A 27,547-nucleotide genomic window follows, 5' to 3' on the forward strand; every position below is an offset into this window, starting at 1 on the left:
TTTGTAGTGGAGAAGTTTGATAACGACATAGCCTGGAATCCAAACCTATTATAGCTCCCGAGTCTGCTATAATAGGTTTGGATTCCAGGCTAATAACGACATGAGCCGAAGCCAATAAATAGTGATTTAGAGATATGATTAGCAGGTGATTGAACCCAGCATCAAGAGACCATGTCCAGCGATATAATAGACGTTAAACAAGGACAACAACAACAACAACAAGCCTTTAACAAAGGGGATTTGTCTGTTCAGCGTTCTTCAACTCTTCATCAACAGGAAAAAATACCCAAAGACATCCCATATATGTCCTCAAGGATCCTCAAGGCTTGTAGTTTCCCTCCCAAAACTGCATAGCAACTAGCTCTGATTTATTGTTGTCTCTCTCTCTCTCCCTCTCTCCCTCTCTCTCTCTCTCTCTCTCTCTCTCCCTCCCTCTCTCTCTCTCTCTCTCTCTCTCTCTCTCTCTCCCTCTCTCTCTCTCTCTCTCTCTCTCTCTCTTTCTCTCTCTGAGTCTATCCCTCGGCTCTCTCTCTCCCTGTCTTCTTCTAGATTCTTCTCCTTTGTTTCTTGTTTTTAAACTGTTATCTTCACTCACGCTTGCTTGAAGTACTGCTAACGTTACAATACTGGATGATCCTTGATATCATTTGTGACCAAGGACTAGTACAAATGTACCTGATTCAGGACATCGGAAGCCCTCGGGTCGCATGACGTCATCTTCGTGGAATGCCGGCGTCCTTCGTGAGTCAACGTCATTGCGCAATCGCCGCCTGTCGTTCTTTTCCGGATCTACCATCTTGACTGCCACACGTACGTGCACAAGGATCCGCCAACATCCAGCCAAAATGATCATCTACAAGGACATATTCAGCGGTAAGGGACGATAAATACGTTGCCTGATAAGTAAACATTCGTATTGCGAGGTTTTGTCGATAATTTTTGGTACGATGGTAAGTTTAAACGTGAGATTTCTGACACCGGATCTGTTCCTAACGCCCCCCTCCCCCTCTCTTTTTCCCCTGTCCATGCAGGCGACGAACTGTTCTCCGATACCTACAAGATAAACGTCATCGACGACTTCATCTACGAAGTCGAGGGCAAGGTAAAATTGTCTTTGTTGTTTCTTAATATGGGCGAAAACTTGGCGTTGTGAACAGTGCATATTCTGTTGTTAGGCAAATTTTTTTTGTGGGGGGGGGGGGGGGGGGCATGAATTCTCTAGAAAACTCCACTTTTTCCATCGTCAAAAGTGTGGTTTGGAACGCTCACATTGTTAAAATTGAATCGCCCCTACTATTTCTAGACATTCTGAACCGATTCGATGCTTTTTGAGTGAACAGGGTCATAGAAACTTCCTTGCTTGAAGTAAGAACTCAATTTTTTTGGTGAGGGGGGGGGGAGAAATTATTTCTTTCGTTGTCACAAGGGTGGTAAAATATACACTGATTCTGTATGCATAATTTGGTGTTGAATACATGCATAATGTAATCTAAACAAGGTTTTGGCAGCTGAAAGAAGATTAGACACCTTCTATCCTGTATGTGGTATCAAGGTACTGTATTAGGAGAATAATATGGCCAGCATATATGAAGAGAAGAAGGAAGAATATCCTTAAAGTGTAAAGTTGAGAAATTACACACAAAAATACAGGATTTAAAAAAATGTTGGGACGTCAGTTTATATGCAAGTGATTCCCCGTAGTCTGCTCTGATCCCATTCTATCGTTCTTGGAGCCAGGCGGGTAGAGATCCCCTACAGAGGAGAATCCATTTATAATGTTGGGATGACGGTTGGAGTCAATTTAGCTACTAACACCCTGACAGAAGATAGTTTTTATAATTATAGGAGGAGGACCCAGGGTCCCCCAGTCTGTCTTTATTGTGGTGTAAAATTTTTCTGACTAAGAATTTTGTAGTAGACATTTCATGCACTCGGGGGAGCCACACGCTCAAATGTCAACTACTTGATGCCCGGGCAGACTCTTACAAACATTAATTCTTCCCCCGACCATACCCGAGTGGAACGCCCTGCCTGGTGCGGTTGTTACGGTTCCCACCGTTGAGTCATACCGCGCCAGGCTGGCCTTAGCCTAGGACCTCCTCCCCCCTACTTTGCCCCTCGCGGGGTTATCTGGGGGTTAAACAAGTTGAAGTAATTCACAAATTTCTCACGCTCACAAATTAACCCCAACCTCAGCCAACTGTGTGATGCGTTGCGTGCCTTTACAGATCACCACTGAGAAGGGAGGTATTGACGAGTCTGTAATCGGAGCCAACGCCAGCGCAGAGGAGGCAGGAGAGGGGCTGGAGGAAGGGGCAAAGACTGGATGTAATATCGTGCTTGCCAACAGGCTCAATTCAATAACCGGGTACACCAAGGACGACTACAAGACATATATCAAATCATACCAGAAAAGGTGAGTTACGTAACTTACATCGATGGAAGTTAGACATCTCTACTCTAGGCTTGAAATTCATTTACAGACTCAGACACACACAAACTATATCTCCATTTCTCGAGGAGATAATATTTAAGCTGAGTATCAGTATAAAAGTGATAAAGAGAACATAGGTTTGGCAGGCTAAAATGATCTGATCTTTTAGATCTGCTTGATCTGATCAAGCAGATCTATCGGTGGCTGATCCAAAGAGCCAACCAGTATGCAATAGTAGTATTGCATTAGGCTTCCGGTGGTTGGCCCTTTGAATAAAAACATGCACAGAAAGAATTTTGGGTGCACAGTATGAAATAAAGTAGAACGTCAGCTCAATGTAATTTACAAACCTCACTGTCCCTGAAAGAATTTCAATCTGAAAAAAATCTGAAACTGTCAAGATTTTATCCAGTTGCTAGAGTAACTTTTGCCTTAGAAAAGCTAAGGCTAGTTTGTTATGTTAAGGCCTAGGTAAAAAATGTTGTGTTTCCGGTTACCCGACCGACCCTAGCAAAAACCCCCCGACCCTAGCCTTTTTTTTGGGTATCGGTTGCTGGGAAAAATAATTTCTGAACTTGAGTGATGAAAAACAGCATGTGAAATACCCGCTTGCGCAGTTGTGCAGCGCAACGATGTTTTGATGGGTACTACTGCATGCTATTTCTAATCCCAGGTCTGGCATCTTCCCGCACAAAATTTTTTAATCCATAACCATATAAAACACCATTAACCACATTTTGAGGGATAGATTTTGTGAAGGTAAGTTTTTCCTCTGCCACATCCTCATTCTAAAGCCAAATATGAACTTTTTATAATATTTTTGAAGGTTCTTCCCATAAAAAAACACCCCTATCGCTCATTGAGACACAGCGTCGGGGTCAGATTACAGCATCGGGGTCCAGATCACAGCATCGGGGGCCTTATGCTGAAAAAGCCTGGCGAGAACACTGGTGGAAGAGTAGCTCTTCAGTGGGCTAAACAGGATCAAGGTCACTTACACTTTCTGCCTTCATGCCTTTTTAGGATCCTGACATGGTTACAAGCAAACAACCCAGATAGGGTGGCTGGCTTCCAAGCTGCTGCAGGGCCTGGAATGAAAAGGATTCTGAAGAATTTTAAAAACTGGGAGTTCTTCAGGGGTAAGTCAACTGAACTTGTAGTTGTAAATACTGCATGTCGAACGAGGTGGAAGACGAAACACATTTTCTGTCAAGTTGCCAATTCTACGACAAGAGAAAAGAAGCGACCGCGATTTAACTTTTAGAAAAAAATAGTTTCTACTTCTTTTCTCTAAACGTTAAATTGCGGTCGCTTTCAATCCCTTCCAAAGTGCCGAAATTGTCAGTCTGAAAACATCTTTGGAAAGCTGACACCTTCCACCATCTCACTGGCGTGTTTGTCTTGTCAGATGTAGTCGTTAACGCAACTTAGAGAGCGATTTGTCGGAAAATGGCTGATACGAATCTGAGTTTCAATGCGATTCACTTGGTTTGATTGGTCGGGGTGATACTGCTGAGCACGCCTTGAGGCGGAAACTAGCAGCTTCGCAGTGTTAGTAACAAGTGCAAACAAGGGGTAAAAAAGGGGAAGACAAGGACATGTGCAAAGAACTGGACAAGCGAAATTTTTAGTGATGTTAATAATAATTACATATTTACATATATACAAGGGCGGGGGCAGCACAATGCAGCGAAGCCCGTCCCAGCTCAGTTTTGAGCTGGGAGAGGGATTCCGCCTCCGCCACACTAGGCTCAAGTTCATTCCACTCTTTGATGGTACGAGGGAAGAACGACTTTTCCGCCAAAAGAATGACTCAAGCAACTGGATCAAATTTTGAAACAGTCAGACGTTTCAGACAGCATCCACTCTGTTTTTCGTCAGTGACTAACTATAGGACTGAGAACACCAGGTTTTATTCCAAAACTCTGAATAGATATGTTCACTTGGGATAGGCACTTGGGATAATGCACTACCCACCACCCCCCGGACAAACAACAGTTAGTTACTGTTTTACTGTACTAAAACAACAGTAGCTAATTGAACCATTGGCATAAAACTTTGTCTTGAATTTATCTTATTTTAAAGACTACTTCAAGACATCCTAAATTGTCTTAACCTGATTAACATATCAATTCAGAGTTTTGGTATAAAACCTGGTGTTCTCAGTCCTATCGGTAGTCACTGACGAAAGACAGTGGATGCTGTCCAAAACGTCTGACTGTTTCAAAATTTGATCCAGTTGCTTTAATTATTTTTGGCGTATCTTACTACCTGGATGTCTAACTTTCATCAACGTATTAACGAGTTTTTCCGTTTGTTTTGTCGTGCAGGCGAGAAGATGGATGAAGACGGCATGGTGGCTCTGATGGATTACAGAGAAGACGGGGAGACTCCTTACATGTGGTTCTTCAAGGACGGACTGGAGGAGGAGAAAGTTGTAAGTCCATGGGTCTCCTTACAAGGCTTGAAATACTGGGTGCATGTATGTGCACCTGTGTGCACCCAAAATTGGAGCTGCGCACCTAATTTTTGGCCTTGGGTGCACCTAGATATTTTTGTAAGGTACAGGGTAAAGGTACTATAATGCACTAGTATACAGAATATCTTGAAATGTAAGTATCAGAAAAAGCAGTATTTGTATAACCTTTTGTTGTACTTCATTTGACGTATTGCTTGTGTGAAATTGTGATATTAGCTGTAGAATTGATAAGAGCGTTTAACTTTGTTATTATGTTTTCCGCTACCTTAATTTCAAGAATATTCTGTAAACTAATTAAAGGTACTACAAGAGCACCTTTACCCAATAGGCTATAGCCGACAAAAGTATCTAGGTGCACTTGTGCATCCACAGTAAAAAAATTAGGTGCACAGCTTCAATTTTGGGTGGACAAAAGAGCACATGCACCCAGCATTTCGATTCCTGAAGAATGAAAGAAATGACAAGTTTCTTTCAAATTCTTTACCAAGTGCTAGTTGCAGGGCTCGAAAAACTGGGTTTTTATTATACCTCCTTTATAGATACAGGTACAGAGATTCGTTTGTGAATATTAGACATTCAGGTCAAGTGAAAGAATAGTAATATTGAGTCTTTGCTACTGGATTACTGACCAAAAGTTCAGTAATCTAGTAATAAAAACTCAATTTTATCATTCAGATAAAGAGATTGTTCTTCTGTTTGTGTTGCTAATATGGTTCCCTCTGTTTTCTCTTACAGTAACGTAACAACACGGCACGGAAATCTATGACAACCCCTGTGCACCCTGCCAACTCTCCAACTCTCTGCGACTTCCAACTCTGGTCACTCATCTAAACATCGTCATGCCTAGATAGATCCAATATGTGCACGTTTTTAAATTTAAAAGAAAGATAAAGAAAATATTGAAAGCTGTCTGATACCTCAGAAGCTGTCTTGGCAATATCAGAGCAAACACCACCATGGACACTGATAAATGAATCCGTTTTGCATATTGACAATGTGGCCAAGTTTGTAACGATGGTAGCGTTGTCAATTTTGCTACATGAATAAAAAGCTGTGACTTCCTATGTTGCGAGTGGTTGACTTTGATAAGCTTCCAGTATCAAGTTAAATCTGACTCTAATTATTTATTGTTTTATGTCGGAAATTTGTAACATGTCTGTCCATAGCCATAGCCAGAATATCACTTTTAGAAAATGCAGTAGAAATGAAGTATTGTCTTTACTCTCAAGTCTTTTTAGTTGCCAACTTGAAGCGAAAAAGTTTGGTGCTCCAGCTAGTGAAATTACTAGTAGGCAGAGAACAATGTAGTTTCCTTGTGTAATTGTATGCTTACTGGGATGTGCCAATATATGCTTTTCTCTCGCCAAAAATCAAACATGCTTTAGTAGTTACATTCAATGGACAGGGCATTCCCTTTTTGGAGGAATATTGGCAGATACATACACATTGTTCAAACAGCCATGCTAGTATAATAGGAGAAATCGCTGCTAAGAAATTGCCAGTCCTAATATTTAGGTTAACCCTTGCTATATGGTACTATTTGTCCTTTTTAGAATGTATAATTAGTTTCCTGTAGTAGTTAGTCCGTATCAATGGCTCGATAATATGCTTTGCAGAAACAGTGTGTTGTCTTTTGCTACCTCACAGCACTTTGTAATCTGCAGAAACTTGTCTTGATGTTTCAGTTTTGACCACTCGTCTGTTTTGTGAGTCCTCTTGCCAAAATCTGCCTTAAATGAAGGAATAAAAGCTACCAACTTGCTGTTCTCCAGCTGCTGCCATCCTGATATTTATTGTGTATGGAACAGAAACATAGAAGAATTTTTATTCTTTGTTTGAAGAAAATTCATACACCTTTGAATATTTAATGTCACCATAGGAGCTGGAAAGGGATACTTTCTGTTCATAGTAGAAACAGTTCTATAGTACAGTAGTAATGCATTGGAAAAGCGTATTCACAATGTCATTTCGCAGCGATGCCGCTAGGGATGGGTACAAGTGTTATGTTTTATTCAGATTATTTGTTAATTGACCAAACTTATTTAGAGACCGAGAAAATAAAACCTCTGCAAACATTCAAAGATACACTGAATGATGTTTAAAGTATTGTATGCCAGGCTGAATGGTTAAACAGGGACAGTATTGCCCGATAAATTTAATTTTTTTGAATGTATTTTATATAATATATGCAATACAAACAGTTTTAGCACATGCTTAGGTATGGAATCCTTAAACCTTGTACGACATACATCACGTGATTCACACAGACCAATCAGGTGCTAGTTATTTTTGGCGCGAAACGTAGGTTCTGAAGCAGACGACATTTTCAGCACAGACGACATTTGGTCACGAGAGAGGAGTTTCAGGGTCCAAGCCGGTAAATAAGGTTTTTCTACCGATTTAGGAGCATCTAGAAAGCGTCATTGCTGATATCTATCGTAGATGAAGGTTACTGTGTTGTGGATTTGTCGGGAAACGCCAAAATATAGATTTTTCTTGAAGAAATACTAGTAATTTGCGATCGCCGATTGTTGGAAGGGGGAGGGGGGCGAAATTGGCACGACGCCTGCCTCGTTGATATCGAATAATTTCGCCCGTAAATGGTGCATAAAACAAGGAGGTTTTATATAGAACCTATAAAACTTCCTTGCATAAAATGACATGAAAAAATTCTTCTTGTAGATCTAATGATAAGGTGTTCGAACTTTGCATTAGACTTCTAAACTGTTTAACCAAGTTTGAAGTCGATTTTTTTTTAATGAATCAGACGACAATTCTGGACGATGAGCGTGAAAGAACCGTTCCGAGTGGAAGACCTGCTCAGCAGTGTGCGAGAACTGCAGAAAGGCAAGAAAATAATTATACACTTGTACACACTTACCAACAAAATAAGGGTTCATAAACTTGTTTACCCTTTTTATACATTCTTTGTAAGCAGCCACTGAGTTTTGGGGATGTTTTTGTGGGGAGGGGGCATGGATTTTACTTTGCAAGGCCTTCTAGAATTAATAATAATAAAATAACAAGGAGGCGTCATCCTTGCTTTTATCTTTAATGATGTTGTCTCAACATCTGTTAACGGTAAAATAGTATGAGGAATCAATGTAGAATGAAATATATTTACTGCCAAAGTAATGAAGAACGTTTGAAGAGTGGTACTTGGTTTTTGGTGTCAACAGTTTGTGTGAAAGAAATGAATCAGAATGTTTGTTGAGCATGATTTTTTGGTGATATTCTGCTGGCAGAAAAGTCGTTGCTGGAGCAGGAACTAGCTGAGGCAAAGAGGAGGAAAAGAGAGACAGAGAAAAAACTTGGCGAAGGTACTTCCTGCGTTTAACATTTAGTACTGGACTAACATCTGAAAACTGTACATGTGTTCCGCTGTTTACATACTAGTAGCTATCTCTTGTTCATTTGTACTGTATGTAAGCTAATGGAGTCAATAAAGTATCCAAGTATCTTAGTGCTTTGTTTTCTTGTTATCTGAAGACAGCAGAAATATGTTGAATGATGCAAATGTTTGGAAAATAAAAGACATTTAGATGTTCTATTTTACTTGTCTTTTTCATTCTTCTTGTCTCCCAGTAAGTCAACAACATCGCCAGATCTCAGTCCTCTACAACAAGATGGTTGGTAAGTAAATGGGAACGTAACTTTATGCTTGTGTGTGGGTGAGAGAGTGTGTGTGTGTGCACCTGTGTGTGTGTGTGTGCACGTGTGTGTGTGCATGTGTGTATGTGTGCGTGTGTGTGTGTTGTATGTACATGTATGTGTGAGTGTGTGTGTGTATAACAAAATTATGTTGTGTGTAATGTGTGTTAATGTGTGTATGTGTTTGTGTGTGTATCATTGTGATAATGTGAGTGTATGTGTTTGTGTATTTACTGTGTGTGTAGCCTGATTCAATCACGCTTATAGTGAGCCATTAAAGTCCTGGACAGCGGAGGTTTGCGTTAAACTGTGTGTGTATGTAACATTGTGTACTACCTTGTCCCGATGTGTCTTTGATAGCGACATAAAACTTTTTCTCTTTTTTTTCCAACAATTTAGAGACCTTGAAGATTGCAAAGCACAAAGTAGACCAGTCACAGCAGATGGCAGACAAGTGAGGGAAATCTATTTTCTTTCTTTGTAATATCAACTTAAGTATTGAAAATGCCATCTTCAAATCAGCATCTATCAATAGATTCTCCAAAAAGTTGGAATTTTTGACTAGGCTTCTTCAGCTCTCTGACGTCCCTATTGCTCTGAATGCAAGACTTGATACAAGTGTAATCATATCAGCAATGGTTCAAATACCAACTTAGATGAGCTTTCATGCTAGAGTATAAGAAACGATTTTGACAAGGATTGTTTACGAACTGTAAGAAGTCTTGTTAAGAAATGTTCACTGGGATTTGATTTCGTGGTTGGGAGAACATTGAGTGTTTGCTGTGGTTTTAAGTTTGCCTTTGAAACAATATTAATAGTGCTACTGTCACACATGGGAATGGCTTTATGTGGTGGTTTTAAGTTTGCGATAAAGAGTTCACCGCGAAAACCACTAACATAAAACCACTGGGAACATTTCTGCATTTACAGTAAATCCTCTTGCAATTGTCTGTTGGATCTTTCCCAGTTACTGACAAAAGGTAGTGGGTGCTATCTTAAACGTCTGACTATAAGCAAATCTATCCAGTTGCTTGAGTACTGTATATCACTTTAATATAGCAGCAGGAAAATATGTGGTTGGGGGATAATGGAGTAGGTCATGGCACTTAATTCTAACGGTTTGAACAAACTCTAGTGTATCAAATATCAGTGATCAGATATTAGCGATGATTAGATTTTAGCGGTTGACCAGTGACTGTTCAATCAACTAAAATTAAGATACAGGTAACAAATCAAGAATCACAGTAACTGTTATACTGTGTCTCTTGTCTGTTTGTTGTGAGTAAAGCCAGGAGCAGGTGAACCAAGAGAAGCGAGCTTGTCTGGCTGAACTGAGCTCTGGTATTGAGAAAGAGGTACAGAGGCAGAGACAGTACAGGTGAGGTCAGGTTATATCTCTTTCTGTCATAAGTTTCCCTGTGCTGAAGTCCACCTGCTTTACCTTACTTTTTCACAACAACCTACGATAGACTTTTTAAATTTTTTTATCTTGTCCCATACATATGACATGGTCAGGTTACCTCTATTTCTGTCATACGTTTCCTCATGCTTTGTAGTTGACCTGCTTTACTCCAGGTACCCTTCAAGTTTATTCAATTTCACAGGGTCTAAATTTTGCAGTAGGAGGAGAAATAGGCCTTTGCTGTATTTTAAGTTTGTAGCTGAAACAACCATATTAGTGCAATAGAATACAGAGCATATGTAAGAGGTTACTGTGAAAAACATGAAGATAAAACCACTGTGAATATTTACAATACGAGTAGTTTACATCTATGACTGCTAAGGTATTTGCTCTTGTAAGCTACCATTGGAAATGACTTAAACTGAACATGGTGGAACAGTAGTGATGACAAGTTGTCTTTGGTAATGTAAATCATTTCAAGTTTTGAATTTGATTTTGTGGCAGGAGGAGAAAGGAGGCCTTTTGCAATTGAAACAACAACAGTTACTGCAGTAAGAGCAGAGCACATGTACCTGATGTGATAAGTTTTCAAAGATAGCTTAACTCAGAAACTGCAAATATGAAATCACAGTGAAAATTTCTTGATTTACAGCATCTACCTGGTTTTGCCCTTCATCCAAACAATATTATATAAATATATCTCACCTGCAGTCGTGAGTTTGAGAATCAGCTGGATGAACTGACAGATGCTTCCCACCACGCCTGGCTGTACTTTGTAAGTCTTGTGACATGTCTCTTCTATGAGATAGTAACAATTTTGTTTTTAACTACTGAAATGTCGACAGACAAGAAAGGGTGAAAGGAAAGAAGGAAAACAAGAAACGTTGTAATTTCCAATGCAAAAATTGGACTTATCAAGATAACCGAGTATTTATAGTTTTTCATTTAAAAATTACAGTTAAACTTTGCTTCAGAATAATTTCTACCATAACTAATGAGCTTTCAGGCTTAGAGAGATTGTCACTTTATCAATTTTATACCAGAAAATGACAAAGTAATGCAGTACAATGATTAAATTTTAAGCAATGCCATTTCTAATTTTGGAATTCAACCATGACATTTTTCATCACAGTCTTCACCATTTTTGACTTCCAAGTTTTGCTCACTTGTTCATTTTCCTAGAAAGCAGAGTCCATTGAGAAAGAGCTACAGGATCTCGAAGCTATGAAGACAGAAGCTGAGAGGCTAGGTTAGTGCACTCCTAATGTCTCAGTTCCTGACATTGAAAAAGTCAACAACTATATGCCCATATTCGTAGATTTCAGTACGTATGTGCAGTGTCAAAGGTGAAGGCCCCTAGCTTCTAAACAGTTCTGTCTCGACCGTTGTCTCGATTTCCATAAAAATGCCCAGATGGGTTTTGTTTGCGTCTCAGGGGCCTTCACCTTTGACACTGCACATGCGTACTTGAATCTATGATTGGGCTTATTGACGAAAATAGTTTTTGCCTGTAATGTCCCTGGTGCTGAAAAGGCTGTGTTGTGTGATACAAGCTTTCCGCTGCTCGACAGTCAATCAATTCATTTTTTCAGTGTAAATATTTATTCCTAGAAGTCCAAAAGACTGTCAAGGACAATGGTAATGAAGGTTTTATATATTTGGTAGCTGTGGTTATCCATTTTTATCAATTATTTGTTTGTTTTTTTACAACATGTGAACAGTGAAATAGGTACTGACCTGGCAAAATGATTGTGATGAAGGTAATTTCAGTACACTCATTGGTTTTATGTTTGTCACTACAGCTGAAGAACAAGAGCAGGAGGTGTCAGCTCTCACAGATCGACTCATGGACATCAAACTACAGCAGGGGATAGGTGAGCAATTCATTATAACCTTCTCCCTGCTGCCTAACTCTGTCTTTTGATAGACAATTGGCTGCCAATTGGCTGCTTCAGAGTGCTAATCGTTAATAGTTTACTTTGAAACTCATAGAGAGCAGTGGTCATCATACATTTTTTTTACAATGTAATTGTATCCTAAACTAGTAGCTTTTTTGTCTTAATGGAGCAGAGAATTCTGCTAAAAAGTACAGACATATTGTGCAATTTTAGTCCACTTGGCTTTTTTTGTAAATAAGGCCACACCAATTTAATTTCTTGGTTAACAGATTTTTATTTTCCAAAAAAAAATTCTAGAAAAAAAAAATCATGAAAACAGAAGGCTGGCCCAGCCTTCTGTTTTCATGAATTTTTTTTTTTTTTAATTTTTTTTTTTGGAAAATAAAAATCTGTTAACCAAGAAATTAAACTGGTGTAGCCTAAAATCAAACTGCTTACAGATACCTCCATGGATGAGTCTCAGAAGGACCCCATTCCGTATGAGATGCAGCAGAATCTGTAGTGAGTCAGCTGAGCAAATTCCAGTTGCACAAAATATGTACACTCAGTGGGGTCATGTTTGTTTAATATTTTGTTGGGGGAAGTTTTGTTGTATTTTCTTGTTCATTTCTCCTGCTGTGAATAGAATAACTCAAAAGTTTCTCTTTTGTTTTGGTTGGTTCTTGGCTTTGCAGAGTCCTGCATCTCCAAATATTTTTTTTCAATCAATCAATCAATCAATCAATCAATAAATAAATAAATAAATCAATGAATCAAATAATCAATCAATGCATAGATAAATCAATCAACCACTTCTCCCTTCCTACCTTTCTGCCTTCGATCTATCCCTTCTTAATTCCTTCCTTCTTTCAATCATCTCATGATGAGATGCAGCAGAATCTGTAGTAAGTCAGCTGAGCAAATCCCAGTTGCACAAAACATGTTCACTCAGTGGGGTTATGTTTGTTCACAGTTTGTTCGAGGAGGTTATGTTGTTTTCAGGATTTGTTTTCCTGTAGGCTGTTGTTGTACAGGTAATTGAAAAGTTATGTGTTGACTTTTATGACTGACTTTTTGTTGGTAGTTGGTGTAAGGAACAAGCCATATGGCAAAGATCTGTATTTTATGGATTTTAAACTACTGGGTAAAATACTGTCTTTTCAAATGCTTGCCCTGTCAAAGTGGATTTCATTCATTCATTCATGCTTTCCTTCCTTCTGTGGCATTGGTGTGGCACAACGGTTAGAGCGTTGGACTCAGAACCAATATAGATCCCAAGTTTGATACTTACCATGCCTTGGCATTGTGTTGTGCCCTTGGAAAAGGCACTTTACATGATATTCCTACCATGACAGTGTGAGTGACGCCCACCGAGCCTCTTCGGCTAATCTGTCTAAAAAGTGTGCCAATAAAACTACAAATTTGGTTGCTGACATGCCAACATCTAGCACATTTTCCACTAAGAACTGAACAATTTAATTTTCTCCTTCCGTCATTTATTCCTTCCCTCTCCCCCCACAGTAGGATGTTCTATGCGGAGAATGACATGATCCATGGACTACAGACTGCCATCAACACCACCTACAACATGCTGCAGACCAAGCTGCAAAGGTTAGCAGAAATTTTTATTGGAAGTATTTATGACTGTTTCACACATTCAGGACCTTCCCACGACTTTGCTTCAAGCCAGCTTATAGCCTGGAATCCATCCTATTCTAGCTCCAGTCCCTCATCTGATCGCATCCTAGCCTGTGTTTACACAAGCTCTCGGCCGGAGGTTACTGACCCCCACCCGGCTGGCGGTAACAGGACCGGCCGGCCGCTAGGAGCGCGATTTGTCAGGCTTATCGCATCCAAGCAGAATATGACTTTCCCGACTTTGATTTAGTCAAAATGTAAAGTAACAGACATTTAAAGACTTACAGGCACTTCCTGACCAACTCCCAACCTCAGATGACTTTGCTCACAACTAATTCCCAACCATGGTCTAACAGGGGCTGTAGGAAAAAGTCTGATTGAAGACAGAGGGGTGGGAATAAAGTTTTATTTGACTATATTCGCTCCCTGAAATGTTTGATTTTAATTCAACCCCCCTCCCAGGTTGCGTCAGTGGGAGAACCCACATGGTGATAGCCAGGACTGGTCCATATGTGGGGCTGACGCGGGGGAGTCCAGCCCTCCTGTCATGACAGACAGTACCAAAGCTGCCCAGAGTGTGCAGCAGGAAGATAGAAGTACAGGTACTTTCCATTGTTTTATTCATAACCTGTGGCTTGTGTTAGAGTAAATATCTCAATTAAAAATTAGTGCTTTGCATCATTCATTTAGTCGACAGAAAACAACAACGATCTACGTAGTTCCAGTTGGGTCAGTTTGAGCTAGCACCTCGTAATCGGCAAAGCCAGGTAATCAGGAAAATAGGCTTTGCAAAAAAGCGGTTTCTACTGTACTAAGACACATTTATATGCTTCTTCTTAGATTATAGCCATAACCTGCTTTAATTATAAGTAATGTCGAAGTACTAAGTGGGGCATTTTACTTGTCATATCTTTAGGAAAAAAAGATGCGGAAGTGAGGGAAGAGGCACAACAAGCCGTCTAGGAAGTAATCAGCTATTTTCTTAGAAACAGTGTTACGTATTGTGATGATCCTAATAGCCTTACAATTTACTATTTATGTCAGTAGAAATACAGTGCTGTAGTGTTGATCATATTTGATAATTTGTTTTTTAAGGGTCCAAGATTATTTACTGTTTTCTTAGCATTCTTGTTGACATTGGTTTTCACTGTGCCATTGGCATAGACTTAAGATGATAGCATCTGCAGTTCTGTTAAAGACTCTAGTTGTAAATTCATTGTTCAAAATACTTTGCTGTTTAAGTTACCAGTTGTTTTGGATCAACGCAATGTAATGTAGATTTCACTGGTCACTACTGTTAGTTAATATCTAAAAATAGGCAAAGCAGAAAGCTGTCACATCCCCTATTTTTCACTACTTTACACAACATATCATATCCAAAGATCAACAAAAGCAAGAAAAATGTGGAAGAACAAGTTCTTAAAAACTCAAACCATGTTTTTATTTCTATAGGTAGCATTTTTCTTTACAAGTGGTGAAGTGGCATTAGTACAATGTGTTTGTACATACAATAAGGTACAATATGGAAGAAGGTGGCACAATGCGTTCTGAAGTGAATTATAGCTACAATTTCTGGTGCAAAATCTATTGGACTAATTTCCTTGTTATCAAGATTTCACATATTTATGTACACAGAACAAATGTTAAGAATTCAAAAAACCAACACCATTTTATACACATGAGGCAACTTTACTAAATATATATTCTTGTTTAAGGCACAATCTGGCGTATACATTCAACGCTGAATATTGTTTTGTTCAATACAAGTTCAGAATTCATAAGAAGACGTGTTCTGACTGTAGAGTGCAAAATATACAGATCTCACTACGGTTCATCATATTGTAAGGCACAATAAAGGTTAAATTTCACCAACAAGCGTTGACTGAGCAGGACTTTCTTTTGGCCAGAACAATCTTTCTTCTCTGACAAAGCCACAACTTGGTGAGACGAATACTGTAACTTCCTGTACTGTACATTTAAACTTGCAGCAATTTTATACACTCAAGCTACATTTTTCTCCTCACAAAATGTATGTTCGCCTTTCTTTTTTCTCTTTCCCTCTCACTCGCCCTATTTTTACCATATAAATCTTGAGAACTGCTGGTTGTTATATGGCTAAACGGCGACACAAGTTAAGAGTCGCCCATGTTGGCTCCAAAGATCTCCCCCATCAGAGGAGTGTACTGGACCATCATAACGTTGTCTCTGCTCTCAGCGCCAACCCAGTTGGAAAGCTGAGAAGGAACAATAAGGATTCATTAGTATGACAAATTGCAATTCCTGTTCAATGGTTTAACATATTTTGTTTGCGAAATCATAGAAACAGTACATGTGGATTCTAAAATGTTGCGAGAGCTTGCAAGATAAAAGATGTGGCAAATTCTGGCTACAATTAAACAGCATGCAAACTGATTTTTAAAAGGTGGCAGATTGTTGACAAACCTAGGATAGGAAACAAGAAGAAATATTCAAACAAAAATGTAAAAGATGCAAATGTGACAAATTGCCACACCTAAGAGTGACCTTAGTTTGTAACAATTTGCAACAAAATGATAAAAACATGCAAAACATACAAATTACCACGCATATGGCAGGCTGACAAATTTGTAACAATTTGCCAAATGTGGCGGGTTGCTTACCGTGGCGGGTGCGGCTGTGTAGTGTAGCGGCTCGACCGGGTTCTCTCTCCAGTTGAGCAGGTCCACAAACTCCTGGTAGTTCACAGGGGTGTCGTCTGTACCGGCAAGTCTGGAATAAACAGGGTACAACGGTTAGATCACATGATACAAGAAGTCGTAACATCTCCTTCTGCTGTTGGTCAGAAAATCTTGAATTTCTGAGGGCTATGTTGCAGCATAGAAATTAATTCCAGTTCCCATTTTCACCTGTACTATACTGTTGTTTATCACAATCGCACTGGGTCCCTGTTTACTTCCAAATTGAATATAGAAATCATCTAGAAAGTTGAGCATGTCTAAATAATAATGTTTCTGACTTTAGGGAGAAGAGATGCTGTTCAAGTTTTGAGTCAGTTCATTGCCAAGCTAGTAGTCTCTTGGCTTCGTACTGAGCAAACTTTGTTTTTAATCCAGTTTTCTTCTTAATTTCCGTTTTATACTTTATTCTTTATACTTTAAGTCTTTTAAATACCTTGATATCTTCATTATGACCTGTCCAGTGATAATGACGGACACAAGTGCTAAGGTTTAACTAAGCATCTGGGTGAGCTGTGTGTTAAATAGGCTCATAGTGCTTGTGGTCTAATGCGTCCTAATTTGCAGACAACAAAGGACATTCATTTGATAAACCGAAATAAAGATCTGTGGAAGATTACACGTACTTCTCCAGAATTGCTCTTAGCAGATCATCGGAGACTGGAACGTGGAAGGCCTTTGACACCATTCGCACCTTCTTCCTCGTGATGTTGCCAGTCCTGGGATAGGGAAAGAGAAAACGTTTAGTAAACTACAGACCAAACCACAAGAGTTACCTCTCAAATTCTGATCTAAGAACACAACATATTTAGCTACATGCAACTGTTGACAATTACGTACAATATATGATATACCTTTGATGTGCTGGGAAAATTCCCCTAGCTATTTTCGGTTCAAGTACAACGAACAGTTGGCCACTGCCTCAAAAGCCGGTCCTAAGGATTGCAATCTTTTCCAGTAGCATGCATGTTGGTTTTCCAACAATAGCTTGGAATTTGAATTCTTGACCTTCTTGTCTCTAGGCAGGGTCATTAACCACTAGACCGTGCAAACTACAAAGGAAAAACAAACAAATGAAAAAAAAAACAATAGAAAAAAACTCTTCCCTACCTGCTAGTATCGTGGTGCATCATGAGTTGCTTCAGCCGCGTGAAGTTTTCGAAGTTGTGCTTGCGGAGTTGCTCCTGGGCGACGCCTAGCAACACGCTGATGTTGACCTTCTCGTCTTGGCGCTCGCTGAAGTACCGCCCGAGCGTCATGATCTCGTGCTCCACGAGCTTGTTGCCGCAAACCTGCGTCAGCAGATTCCTACAGGAAAATAGATAAAGTTTAAAGACTGTTTCTGTGTATGTATAGCCTTATAACCACCCTTGAGTGTAACACACCAGCTTCGCAATTCTGTATCTGTATCTACATATCCAGTATAACCACCCTTTCGCATGACACACCAGCATCTGTATCTGTGTATAGCCGCTATAACCGCCCTTCAGCATAACACACCAGCTTCTGTATCTGTATCTACAATATTAGCTGGTTTAACAGCCCTTCGGCTTCTGTATCAGTATCTGCACAGTCTAACCACTCTTCGGTGTAACACACAAGCTTCTGAATGTGTATCTGTATAGCCAGTATAACTGCCAGTCAGTGTAACACACCAGCTTTGCAGTCTACAGCGCAGCAGCAGCTGGTTATATTAAACCATTTTTATCTTGTGGACCTGAATTTTTACTCTTAAGATGCGTAAGAAATGACTTGATGTAGCCCAAAGATGCGTGTCTTACCTGAAGACCTCGTAGGGGATCTGCCCAACACCGTTGGGGTCGTTCCTCAGGAAGAACTGCTTGATGTCGTCGGTGTTCTTGAGGGCCTGGGCCTTCAGCTTGCCCAGGATGTTGTGCACATGGGCCACTGGGAACTGTGGGGACAAGGGTTAGATCTTTTAGTACTATTGTTTTCCATTTTTGTGTTATGATTGATGTTGTTCCTTTTTGTCATCAGAATAACTAATCATAAAATATTAGCAATATTTTGGGGTAGTTTTTGTTTTATTTCAATTTACCACATAGTGGAAAGGGGAATAAAACAGGTGCTTGATACCTTTACAAGTTACAAAAAAACTATGGGGGATTAAGCCATTCGTAGGGATCAATGTTGCAGAGTTCCATTGGGAATCACTGTAAGAGGCTGTTGCTCAAAAATAAGATTTTGAGGATGATTCCACTGCTTTTAAGGTGCAAATACCATATTTCTACATTATTCAACCAGAGCAAAAAGGCGCAGCAGCAACTGGTTATATTTCACCGAACGACCTGTCACGTCTGACATTTACACATCTAAGTGACTGTATGCTTTATCATTCAATTACCAGAAAGAGCAATTGACCCTCACCTCAGGACTGTGTTTCTCCATGTACATAAAGGCGTACTCGTCCGCGTCGATCAGAACGAAGATGTGGTTGTTGAACTGAACCTTTGCGCCGACGAACAGGTCCTGGGCAAGGTAGTACGCGGACGGGTCGGACTTGTACAGCTCCTGTCCGGGCTTCTTCACGCGCCCGCGCTCAAGGAACTTCCCGCCAATAACGCCTGGTGAAAAGAAGACGACGTTAGAACAGTCCTGACAGAAAAAACATCACTGTATCTTTCACCTTGAAGACTTCAATTAAGACTTCTTGTAATTGAAAATAAGTATTTTTGATTGCAGTACAGATATTTCATTTTGCACATTTCTTTTTCTGGCACTAGTTTACAGTATCATTATGCATGCAAATGCATGAACCTTCAAGATCATAAAACTATGGTACGAAATAACAAAACATGTAACTGTTAACGAAACTGTTGATAAAGTAATACTGCAAAAGGAGGGAGGCATTTTTCACTCTGTCATCACTCTAACGTCCCACGTGTATTGTTTGTTACAATTCTAAATATAATTAATCAAATCAAATCCATTAAAATCACATTTCTGGACCCCTATAGACTTCCAATGTCCATGTACACTGATATTTGGAACCTACCAGAGTTCCTGACGGGCGGCTCGAAGACCAGCAGAGTGTCGTCAGACAGGAAGTAGGAGATGATGAAGCGCCGGTCGGCATCGATGGGTTTGGTGGTGTCCATGCGCGCCATGAACCGCAGTACGTTACTCTCCAGGCCATGTCTGTGGGAGATAAACACTATGGGTTAACTGAGAACGAAGCATGATGCTTTTGTATTAGCTAGCGGTGCAAAAAGTGCCACTTTTGTACACAACCACCTGTTGTGTACAACCACCTGTAGAACAACTACAGAAAATTGTAGTTTTGGAAATGGAAACATTTTTAATTATCATATTTTTCCTATTGTCATCTTGGGGAGAATATTGTTTAGAACAAAAAAAATGTATTGGCTTCAGTTGAAAATCCAAACAAATGGGGATGAAATTTTAGCAGGAGAAATATGACTGTGCATGACTGTTGCACAACTACAATACCAGACAGACGTCATTACTCCACAAACCCAATCATACTACCACAGCTGGCCACCGCACATTCGCATTCAGAGGCACAGATCACTACAACACACTATGAGATGACATAAGGCATGTATCAACCCTGCCGCAGTTTAAAGTTGCCTCGAGATGCATGCCTCGTGTAATTTTTTGAGGTGAAATAGATAAGTATACATTTCATTTCATTTCATGACATTACATTTTGCATTGCTTTTCAATAATCATTGTATTTCCTAGCTCTTTTGCTTCCTTCTTTGACCAAACATCTCTCCTAGGAGCATCTCACTTTCAATTGAAAGCCAAGGCCAAGTACCACTTGATTCATAAAAGGCTCATCAAAAATACTACTTATTCCAGGCGAGACATCATCAAGTGCTGAAAAGTACTCATATATGACTAAAGGCATGTTTTGGTCGGCTACTTCAAATGCCAAACACCCCTGTAAGTGTGGAACTTGTGAATAGTCTTTAGAGCTATAAAGAGCCAGCTGTTATTAGTAAGCACCTCTTAAACAGAATGAGATTTTTTTACATCTTTTTGATCATGTGCAGCTTGCTCCAACCTTATACTCATAGTCCTCCATTCCAGTACAAAAAGTAGCCTAAAGGTATTGATAGATCAAGCATTTCAGGGGAAATAAGGGCTCAATCAAACAAACAAACAAAGAAACAAACAAACGCACCTATCATTTATATCTGGTTCTGGTCTTATAGTCCTCAATTTAACCATCAAAAGTAATCTCCAAGTCAGAAGGTACTGATAGATAAAGCATTTCAGGGGGAATACGCACTCACTCACTATCTATCTGGTTTAACATCTTTTTTGACAAGTTAAAAAAAGCAACAAACAAACAAGCGCACCTGTCCTTCTCCATGAACTTGATGAAGTCCCTGCGGGGTGGTTTCGGGATGAGGCCGGCGCATGAGCACAGGGAGTCCTCCTCCGAGCCGAACCCGTTGTACGGGGGAACGACGCGACCGGGCCGCCCTGGTGCCGGGGCCTTGTACTGCAGCGGCCCAAACTCAGCTGGAAACGGAAATTATTTAAGATGTTACTGGTGTGTTTTAAGGCTTGAAACTCCTCAAAGCAAGCACAGAACCCAGGAAAACTGTACTTGTTATTATATAGTTGTAATAAAATTTTCAATACTAATATCTAAAATTGGATAATTGTATTTTTAAGTCAATTCAGATGTTGCATTTATCTATGCCCAACAAATTCTATAGGACACTTCTCATATAAAATAATATTGATTGTTCAAGTTGTTTAGCTGCATTTTCAAAGTTAAAAAGGAAGAATAATCCTTTCTTAATTACAAACTTTTACCTCTTTTCCAGACAAACTTTGTTTCTTTAGAATAATTCATGAACACCCCATTAGAGGTTCGATTACTGTAGTACCTTTTGCGAGTTAAAAAACCCCCAGAATTTTCAAACATAGGCAGGAGAGTATGACTTACAGATGCCATATTTGGAGCGGTAGTACTCGCGGGTGAACTCGTCACAGTCACAGATGACAATCTTGCGTCCCCACACGTTGACCACGCTCCCGATGGTCAGGTCTCCGTCATGGTAGAAGTCCAGGTGGACTGCTCCAGTCTGGAGGAGTAATGGTAGGAATGAATACAAATTGATAATACGTAACGAAAATATGGTCATCAATGAATGAGATCTTTTTGCATGATGTTATCAAGTTTAAACTTAGTTTTTTTCAATATTCAGGTCATGCATATTCTTTTACATTGTGTACTTACAATTTACAAATACTTGATGCAGTTAAGTTTCCAGACCAGCTTTAAGGTACATGTACATGAGGTTGGACAGCTGAAACTAATTCTTTATGGCATGACGTCTCTGTTTCGATTAATATAAGAAGAAACAAAAGATATCGATAGACGAAATGTAGAAGATCTTTTCCCTAAATAAGCACTGAATTCTGAATCGTAAAGTGCTCTAAACATGCTGACAATTTTCAATGTTACACATGTCTTGTCCAGTACTTATTGATCTCCATGTATATAAATCTTAAGTATAGATTGTTTGCCGTACCTTGAGACTGTCGAGGATGTAGCGCCCGCCGTGTCCCGTGGGACCGAACACGTTCAGCACGGTACGGTCGGTCTTCTCTCCCGGCTGGTTCAGGGGGGTCGGAGCGTTCTGGAACGGAGAGAATACATCATGTTATTCATCAGTTCCCGTGATTGGTGACTTGTACTGTTATTGGATGTATCCTGGGGAAGGGCAACTCAGTTGGAGCTGCACCCGTCTTTCGGAAGGAGGTGCCTCAAGCATGTTAAATGGGAAGGGCTAGCAACCCCTCCCTTTAGAAATATACCCTGCTACTGAAACAGGGTCAGAAACTTGCTGACCTATGGTCAACTTAGGTAACCACATGGTAAACAAGAGCAAAAAAATGACCCTAAGTATTCAGTTTTTCGTTTCACACCTTTTGTCAAGGCCATATTGATACATGACAATAGCCTGAGTGTCATCCTGTTTCAGTTCCAGGTTCTACCTTGGTGAAGGTATAGAGCCTGGAACTGAAACAGGATGACACTCAGGCTAACATGACAATTCGTCGAAGAGAAATAAGCTGTGTCATATTTGGGCAATCATTAATGGAGACATTTTCCTATAGGTTTGCCTGAAAAATGAGCTGATCTATTTTTTGTTACTAAAATTAGAAAAGGAGAACACATCCAATTTTAACGTCATAAAGATTATGGTTTAAACTGCTCACCTTCGGCAGCCGTGCTCTGTTGAGGAATTTGGGCGCAGCGTCGCGTCCAGAGTTGGGCGTGATTTTCTCCCGGATCTCGATGGTGTCGTCCGCCAGGAAGTAGTGCATCACCATCTCGCGGGAGTCCCCGAACATCGCGTCGGAATCGTCCCAGTAGCAGTAGAACCGCAGGACCTAGAGAGAATAATGTGGTGTGGCGGTTAATAACCCTGCTTCTGAATCAGAAGGGTATGTATGTTTAAACTTGTGTCAAATCACCAAAGTAAGCAACACATAAGTTCACAATTTGACATCTAAAAGCCAATATTAGTCAAAAACACAGCCGTTAATTAAGCTTATCATTCTTTACAATCAAGTACATGATTTGTCATCATCGTTTATTTGAGAAACAAATGGCTAAGCTTATCTAAGTTTGTTGCCAAAAAGATGGCAGACATTTCGTTCAATCGTACAATGTATCTCCATTGTTAAGTGAAGAGGTGTCGGGTTTTCAGAAAGATAAATATTAAGCTTCGTGAAGATATATCATACCACATAATTGGTAAAGTATCTCTTTTGCTCACTTAGTTCAGTACAGTTCAAAAGAATAAACAAATAAACAAACAAACAAACAAACCTTTCCGTCGTTGTCGAGGAACTGTTTGAGCGTGTCGTAGCGCTCGTACGGGCGCAGCGGCTGCATGCTGTCGTCCAGCTGCTGCCGGTAGTTGGAGTACGGGTCACTGGGCGTGTTTTCTGGCAGATTCACCTGTGGGCCAAATGAGAAAAAACACGAGAATTAGTCAGTGCCAGCTTTCAATCATACTAGTAAGTGTCAGAAAGTGATTGGTTATTTGATTAAAACATAATAAGGAAAAGTCAGTGATAGATTTTAGCTCTTTTTTGTTTTGTTTTTGAATTGTTTCCTTTTTGAGGGAAGTTATCGGGTTATTCAAACCTTAAGAATGTATGGGTGGCAGAAAATGTAGTGCTATTCGTTATGTCTGATCCTAAGGGTGTTTGTGTGTGCAGTTGTGTACATATGTGCCTAGTGTGTTTCTTGTGTAATTCCTGCATACGCCTTAGGCATCATGTTGAAAGAATTACACAATTATTAGTCACTTTCCTAGCTGTAGACAAAACACAGCTACAGACCTGTACGCCGAGCTTGCGCAGGAAGTTGGCTGTGAACTGGTTGCAGTTGGTGAGTTTGAAGGTTCGTCCGTACAGCTCTATCTCCTTCCCCACGTTAAAGTGCTCCACGGTGTAGTACTCATCCTCGTTGGGAGGGGGGAGGGGGATCCTGTGCCGACGGATCAACGTGCCTGGGGCGGGGAACATGGAAATAATTATCAATTTTGTTTTTGAGTGTTTTAAATCTGCCTGCAGGCCGCTTTTCATTGAGGTCATGAGGGAAGAGGTAAGGGTCGGACAAAATTTAACATGTACATGTATTGACAAATTACATGATTGAAATCTTGATAAATCCATAAACATATTATCCTTACACGTCATACATTTTCAAAAATGAATGTGCCAGAATACAAGGGTGAAGCCTGTACTTAATACCGAGTGCTAAAACATTCCAAGGACAATCTTCTGTTCATAATACTAGTATGTTACTTCATTTATGATTGTTTTACATATTAGGTGCATTGAATGATATTTGATATTGATTTAAAGAAAATATATTGCTGTGTTTGTGCTGAGGTTTTATCCCACAAAATCAAGATTATTTAGAAGACAGAATTCTGTTTTCAACTCTGTTCATATCTAAAAATCAAATATGTGCACAGCAAAAGGACTGTCTTAAATAATTCATGGCTCAGAGGTATCATATACGGTTATGAATAATAGATCAGACAATTTCAGACAATGGCAGGTTTGAATAGCAACATCATGTAGCATCTGATGTGTACAAAGAACATGGAGGATTACAAGCAGTCAAACACAATTCACTTTAGATCTAAAAAGGAAAAAAAAAAACAAGCACACATCTTCATAACTAAATGCATTACAGGCCATACCATTTCAATATGTTGGTTTTAAATTAATAAACAATGATGAATTGTTTAGATCTATAAGGAAAGTCAGAAAGTGAGTATTATGTTAAGTCAGATTCAAGTTATCTGCCCAGTCTCCCATTTTCATCTTGTCCTTTTGCTGAAGTTGTATGTAATACCAAGGAAATGAAATGGTGTAAAAGATTGTCTGTTGTTGTATTGTCTTTATTTATTCATTTATTTGCATTGTATTGTCTTTGTCAGCAGGGCTAGCCATTTGTAATAGCACCAGGCTTGTAGGGCAGCCGTGGCTGTGCATCTTTAGCCTGAGTGTCATCCTAGATAGTTCAAGGGCTATTTGTATTCTCTCCTCGCCAACTACTTGAAGAGAGACTGTATGGGGGCTCTGGAACTACTGTGAGTAACTAGGATGACACTCAGGCTAGTGTGTTCTCAACAGCCAAACCAATAAATTACATACATAGATATCAAGAACTTGTCTCACCTTGAGGGATGCCGCTGTTTTTGACCTGTGGTTCGTTGACCTGTATGGAGTCGTCCTCCAGGTAGAAGTACACCTTACACTTCCTCACACGGAACTGTTCCTCGCGCTTCTCGTTTACCGCCTCCTGGAAGTACGACTCGAAACTCAGCACCTGAGGGAGGAATCATTAGAAGAAAATGTTTAGTTTGAAGTGCATGATGTGAAAGTTGACTTTTAGTTTTTAGACAAAGTAAACATCTTATGTCAGCCCAGAAATGAAAAAGCTGTTGTTAACCCTGCAGACAGGTACATGTGCAATAAATTGTGCATCAACGAAGGTTAGACATCTAGGTACTAATAAGATACCACCACAAAAGTTACTTATGCAACTGGATGGATTTGCTCCAAAATTTCCGTTTTGTACAAATACTGTACATATAGTTATCATAAAAATGGTCTCTTCATTAGACTAATTTTCAAAGATGGCTTGTAGTGAGATGTGCAGGGCATGGGTGTTGCTAGATGTTGCTAGCTGTGATTATTACCAATCTATGGTCCAATTTGGGTCATTGTATAGAGCACCTAATGTACAATTTTCTCAAGAAATGGGCTTCAACTAGTCTCAACCAGACTAACTACGCCAGGGTTTCGCTTGCAGGCTCCGGGCAAAATGTGATCTTCACTGTGGACTGGCTCCACTGGCTAATTATTCCTTTTTCTGCCGAATTCTACGATTCATACGCCCGTAAGAGGGCCTGGTGGAGGCTAGGCTTCAACAAAGAAACTGAAGTACCTGTCTGTCGAAGGCGAGCCATGCGGGCTTGTCGCTCCCCTCCCCGCTGGGGAAGGCGCTGTGTCGCGGCTTCAGCTTCTGCCCGGGGAGTGGCGCGCCGCCGATCCCGGACTTGTGCTCGCCGACCATCGTGGAGATGTCGTTACGGTAGTCGAACAGCTGGGACTTGTGGAACTTCGACTTACCCAGCTGGAAGGAAGTACAATTATGATATATAGTTATTATTAGACCCTTCATAAGTGTCCAATATGTAACAAATTTTCTCATTCTGATCCATCTGTGACTTGTGGAAATATTGTGTAGTTCTTAAAATCAAATATAACCTGTAACACGGAGATGTAGTAAGTGTTATTGCTTTTAAAGAAGCTGTTGTCCTTTTTTTGTTCTTAAAAGCATTTCAGTAGTCTAACAGCTACGACTTATGTTATGGAACTGGAAGAAATATTGTATAATTCTGAACACCAGATATCTTTAACATATAACTCTTTAACCTCCTTACTTTTTCAAAACCTTTTGGTATCTGTATGAACAGGAGTGATGTAAGTTATTGTGCGATAAAAGCTGCTGTTGTTCATTTTCTAATACAGTTTTGGAGTATTTCACGAGAAAACATAACAACACAACATAACATAGCAACACACTTTACTAATAAGCATAGTTGTCTCTCATAAACCTCCTCGCTTGTACCAGTATCATGAGTATGTTCCCAATGTCGGTGGTTTATCTCTAGGCAAATGATCTTTAAAGCAGTGTATGCTTACTATTCATGGCTTACTTTTCCTGCAGCTACAGTATGATTATACATTTGCTAGTCACCATTTCTATGTTACGTTATCAGAAGCCAAAATATCTTTCTCAAAACGGTAACGTTACAAACGAAAATCATGCACAAAGAACAGGCATGAGAATTCTTCGGAACAGTTGTCTAGCAAAACGAAAAACTGACGAAGATCTGACAAAATTGTTTGAAAACTCACGAAAATGTCTAAATTATTGGCAGTAACAAACAGTTGGCATGACGCCTCCATTCCATGTTGCCCACCCATTTATAAAATCGACCACGAGTTCCAAAAATCCAACACAAATCTGTCCCCAAAATTCATCTAAAAACCGACAATCAAAACTCTCAACTTACGTTTGGGTTGAAGGAATTCCCTGGTAGAAACGGCAGAGCCATGATAAAGTTGTTGTGGTCCTCGGAAAACGTGTAAAAGTCGGTGTAAAGAGACCGGGACCTGCTTGTGAACTGAATGAAACCAAGACAGAACACAAACTGATGTACACAACTCAGCTGTTTGCCCCGTAGTTGTGTACCGTTGCTAGGCAATTAGCATACATATGACGTCAAGATTCATCCGCCCTCCTAACAAAATGTCTTCCGAAATCCATTTTGGTCCGTTGACCTAAATTACAAGTGTGCAAATATATGTGCCTAACTTTCTTAAATAACTGATAAGTTTCTAAAATGTTCCTGTAAGGGATGATTATATCTTAACCCTGAATCTACTTTGTTCTAAGCGGATGTTTGCACGACAGGAAGTGGTAAGCCCTAGATACTACCTCTAACCCGGAAGTGCTATCCTACTCTAGTACTTTTAATGCCATCTAGCAGGTTTATCTAAAACTGCAGACGCCAAAAGGGACAAACGTTTACGTGACATGTGAAACTGATATGGTGCGTTATTTTCATCATTTTCCACCGATACAAAATGAAAGTTACTACAAATTGTACACAATGATTTTGCTTCGCCCTTACCTTGGTCAGAAACAAACTTTCATGACTTGTATTATCTTCAAACTTTGAAGCAAAGTGCGTTGTCTTGGTGGGGAGGGGGGCGTGTCACTGTCACCTTGTTATTTACTTT

General features: G+C 39.9%; 2 protein-coding genes and 1 long non-coding RNA gene across 3 annotated transcripts; 2 read left to right on the top strand and 1 right to left on the bottom strand.

Annotated features, from left to right (window-relative positions):
• The first annotated feature begins 738 nt into the window (after window positions 1-738).
• Window positions 739-6,684, top strand: LOC136422687 (translationally-controlled tumor protein homolog). The gene is made up of 6 exons (XM_066410522.1): window positions 739-873; window positions 1,032-1,102; window positions 2,229-2,416; window positions 3,458-3,573; window positions 4,765-4,871; window positions 5,649-6,684. Exons 1-6 carry the CDS (start codon window positions 846-848, stop codon window positions 5,649-5,651), a joined length of 513 nt encoding a protein of 170 aa, XP_066266619.1. The 5' UTR covers window positions 739-845; the 3' UTR covers window positions 5,652-6,684.
• Window positions 6,685-7,998: 1,314 nt separating this feature from the next.
• Window positions 7,999-10,749, top strand: LOC136422688 (uncharacterized). Its single transcript, XR_010753659.1, has 5 exons — window positions 7,999-8,233; window positions 8,499-8,546; window positions 8,964-9,018; window positions 9,853-9,942; window positions 10,678-10,749. It is a non-coding gene; the product is annotated as an uncharacterized lncRNA (long non-coding RNA).
• Window positions 10,750-15,408: 4,659 nt separating this feature from the next.
• Window positions 15,409-26,987, bottom strand: LOC136422720 (EF-hand domain-containing family member C2-like). Its single transcript, XM_066410572.1, has 16 exons — window positions 26,818-26,987; window positions 25,683-25,871; window positions 24,911-25,061; window positions 23,558-23,727; window positions 23,040-23,171; window positions 22,424-22,597; window positions 21,733-21,840; window positions 21,144-21,282; window positions 20,545-20,710; window positions 19,212-19,354; window positions 18,584-18,780; window positions 17,977-18,110; window positions 17,306-17,503; window positions 16,822-16,914; window positions 16,121-16,229; window positions 15,409-15,715 (listed from the first exon to the last, which is right to left on the bottom strand). The coding sequence occupies exons 1-16, from the start codon at window positions 26,857-26,859 to the stop codon at window positions 15,614-15,616; spliced, it is 2,247 nt and encodes a 748-aa protein (XP_066266669.1). The 5' UTR covers window positions 26,860-26,987; the 3' UTR covers window positions 15,409-15,613.
• Window positions 26,988-27,547: the final 560 nt, after the last annotated feature.

The sequence above is a fragment of the Branchiostoma lanceolatum genome, chromosome 17, assembly GCF_035083965.1.
Source record: "Branchiostoma lanceolatum isolate klBraLanc5 chromosome 17, klBraLanc5.hap2, whole genome shotgun sequence".
Lineage (NCBI taxonomy): Eukaryota > Metazoa > Chordata > Leptocardii > Amphioxiformes > Branchiostomatidae > Branchiostoma > Branchiostoma lanceolatum.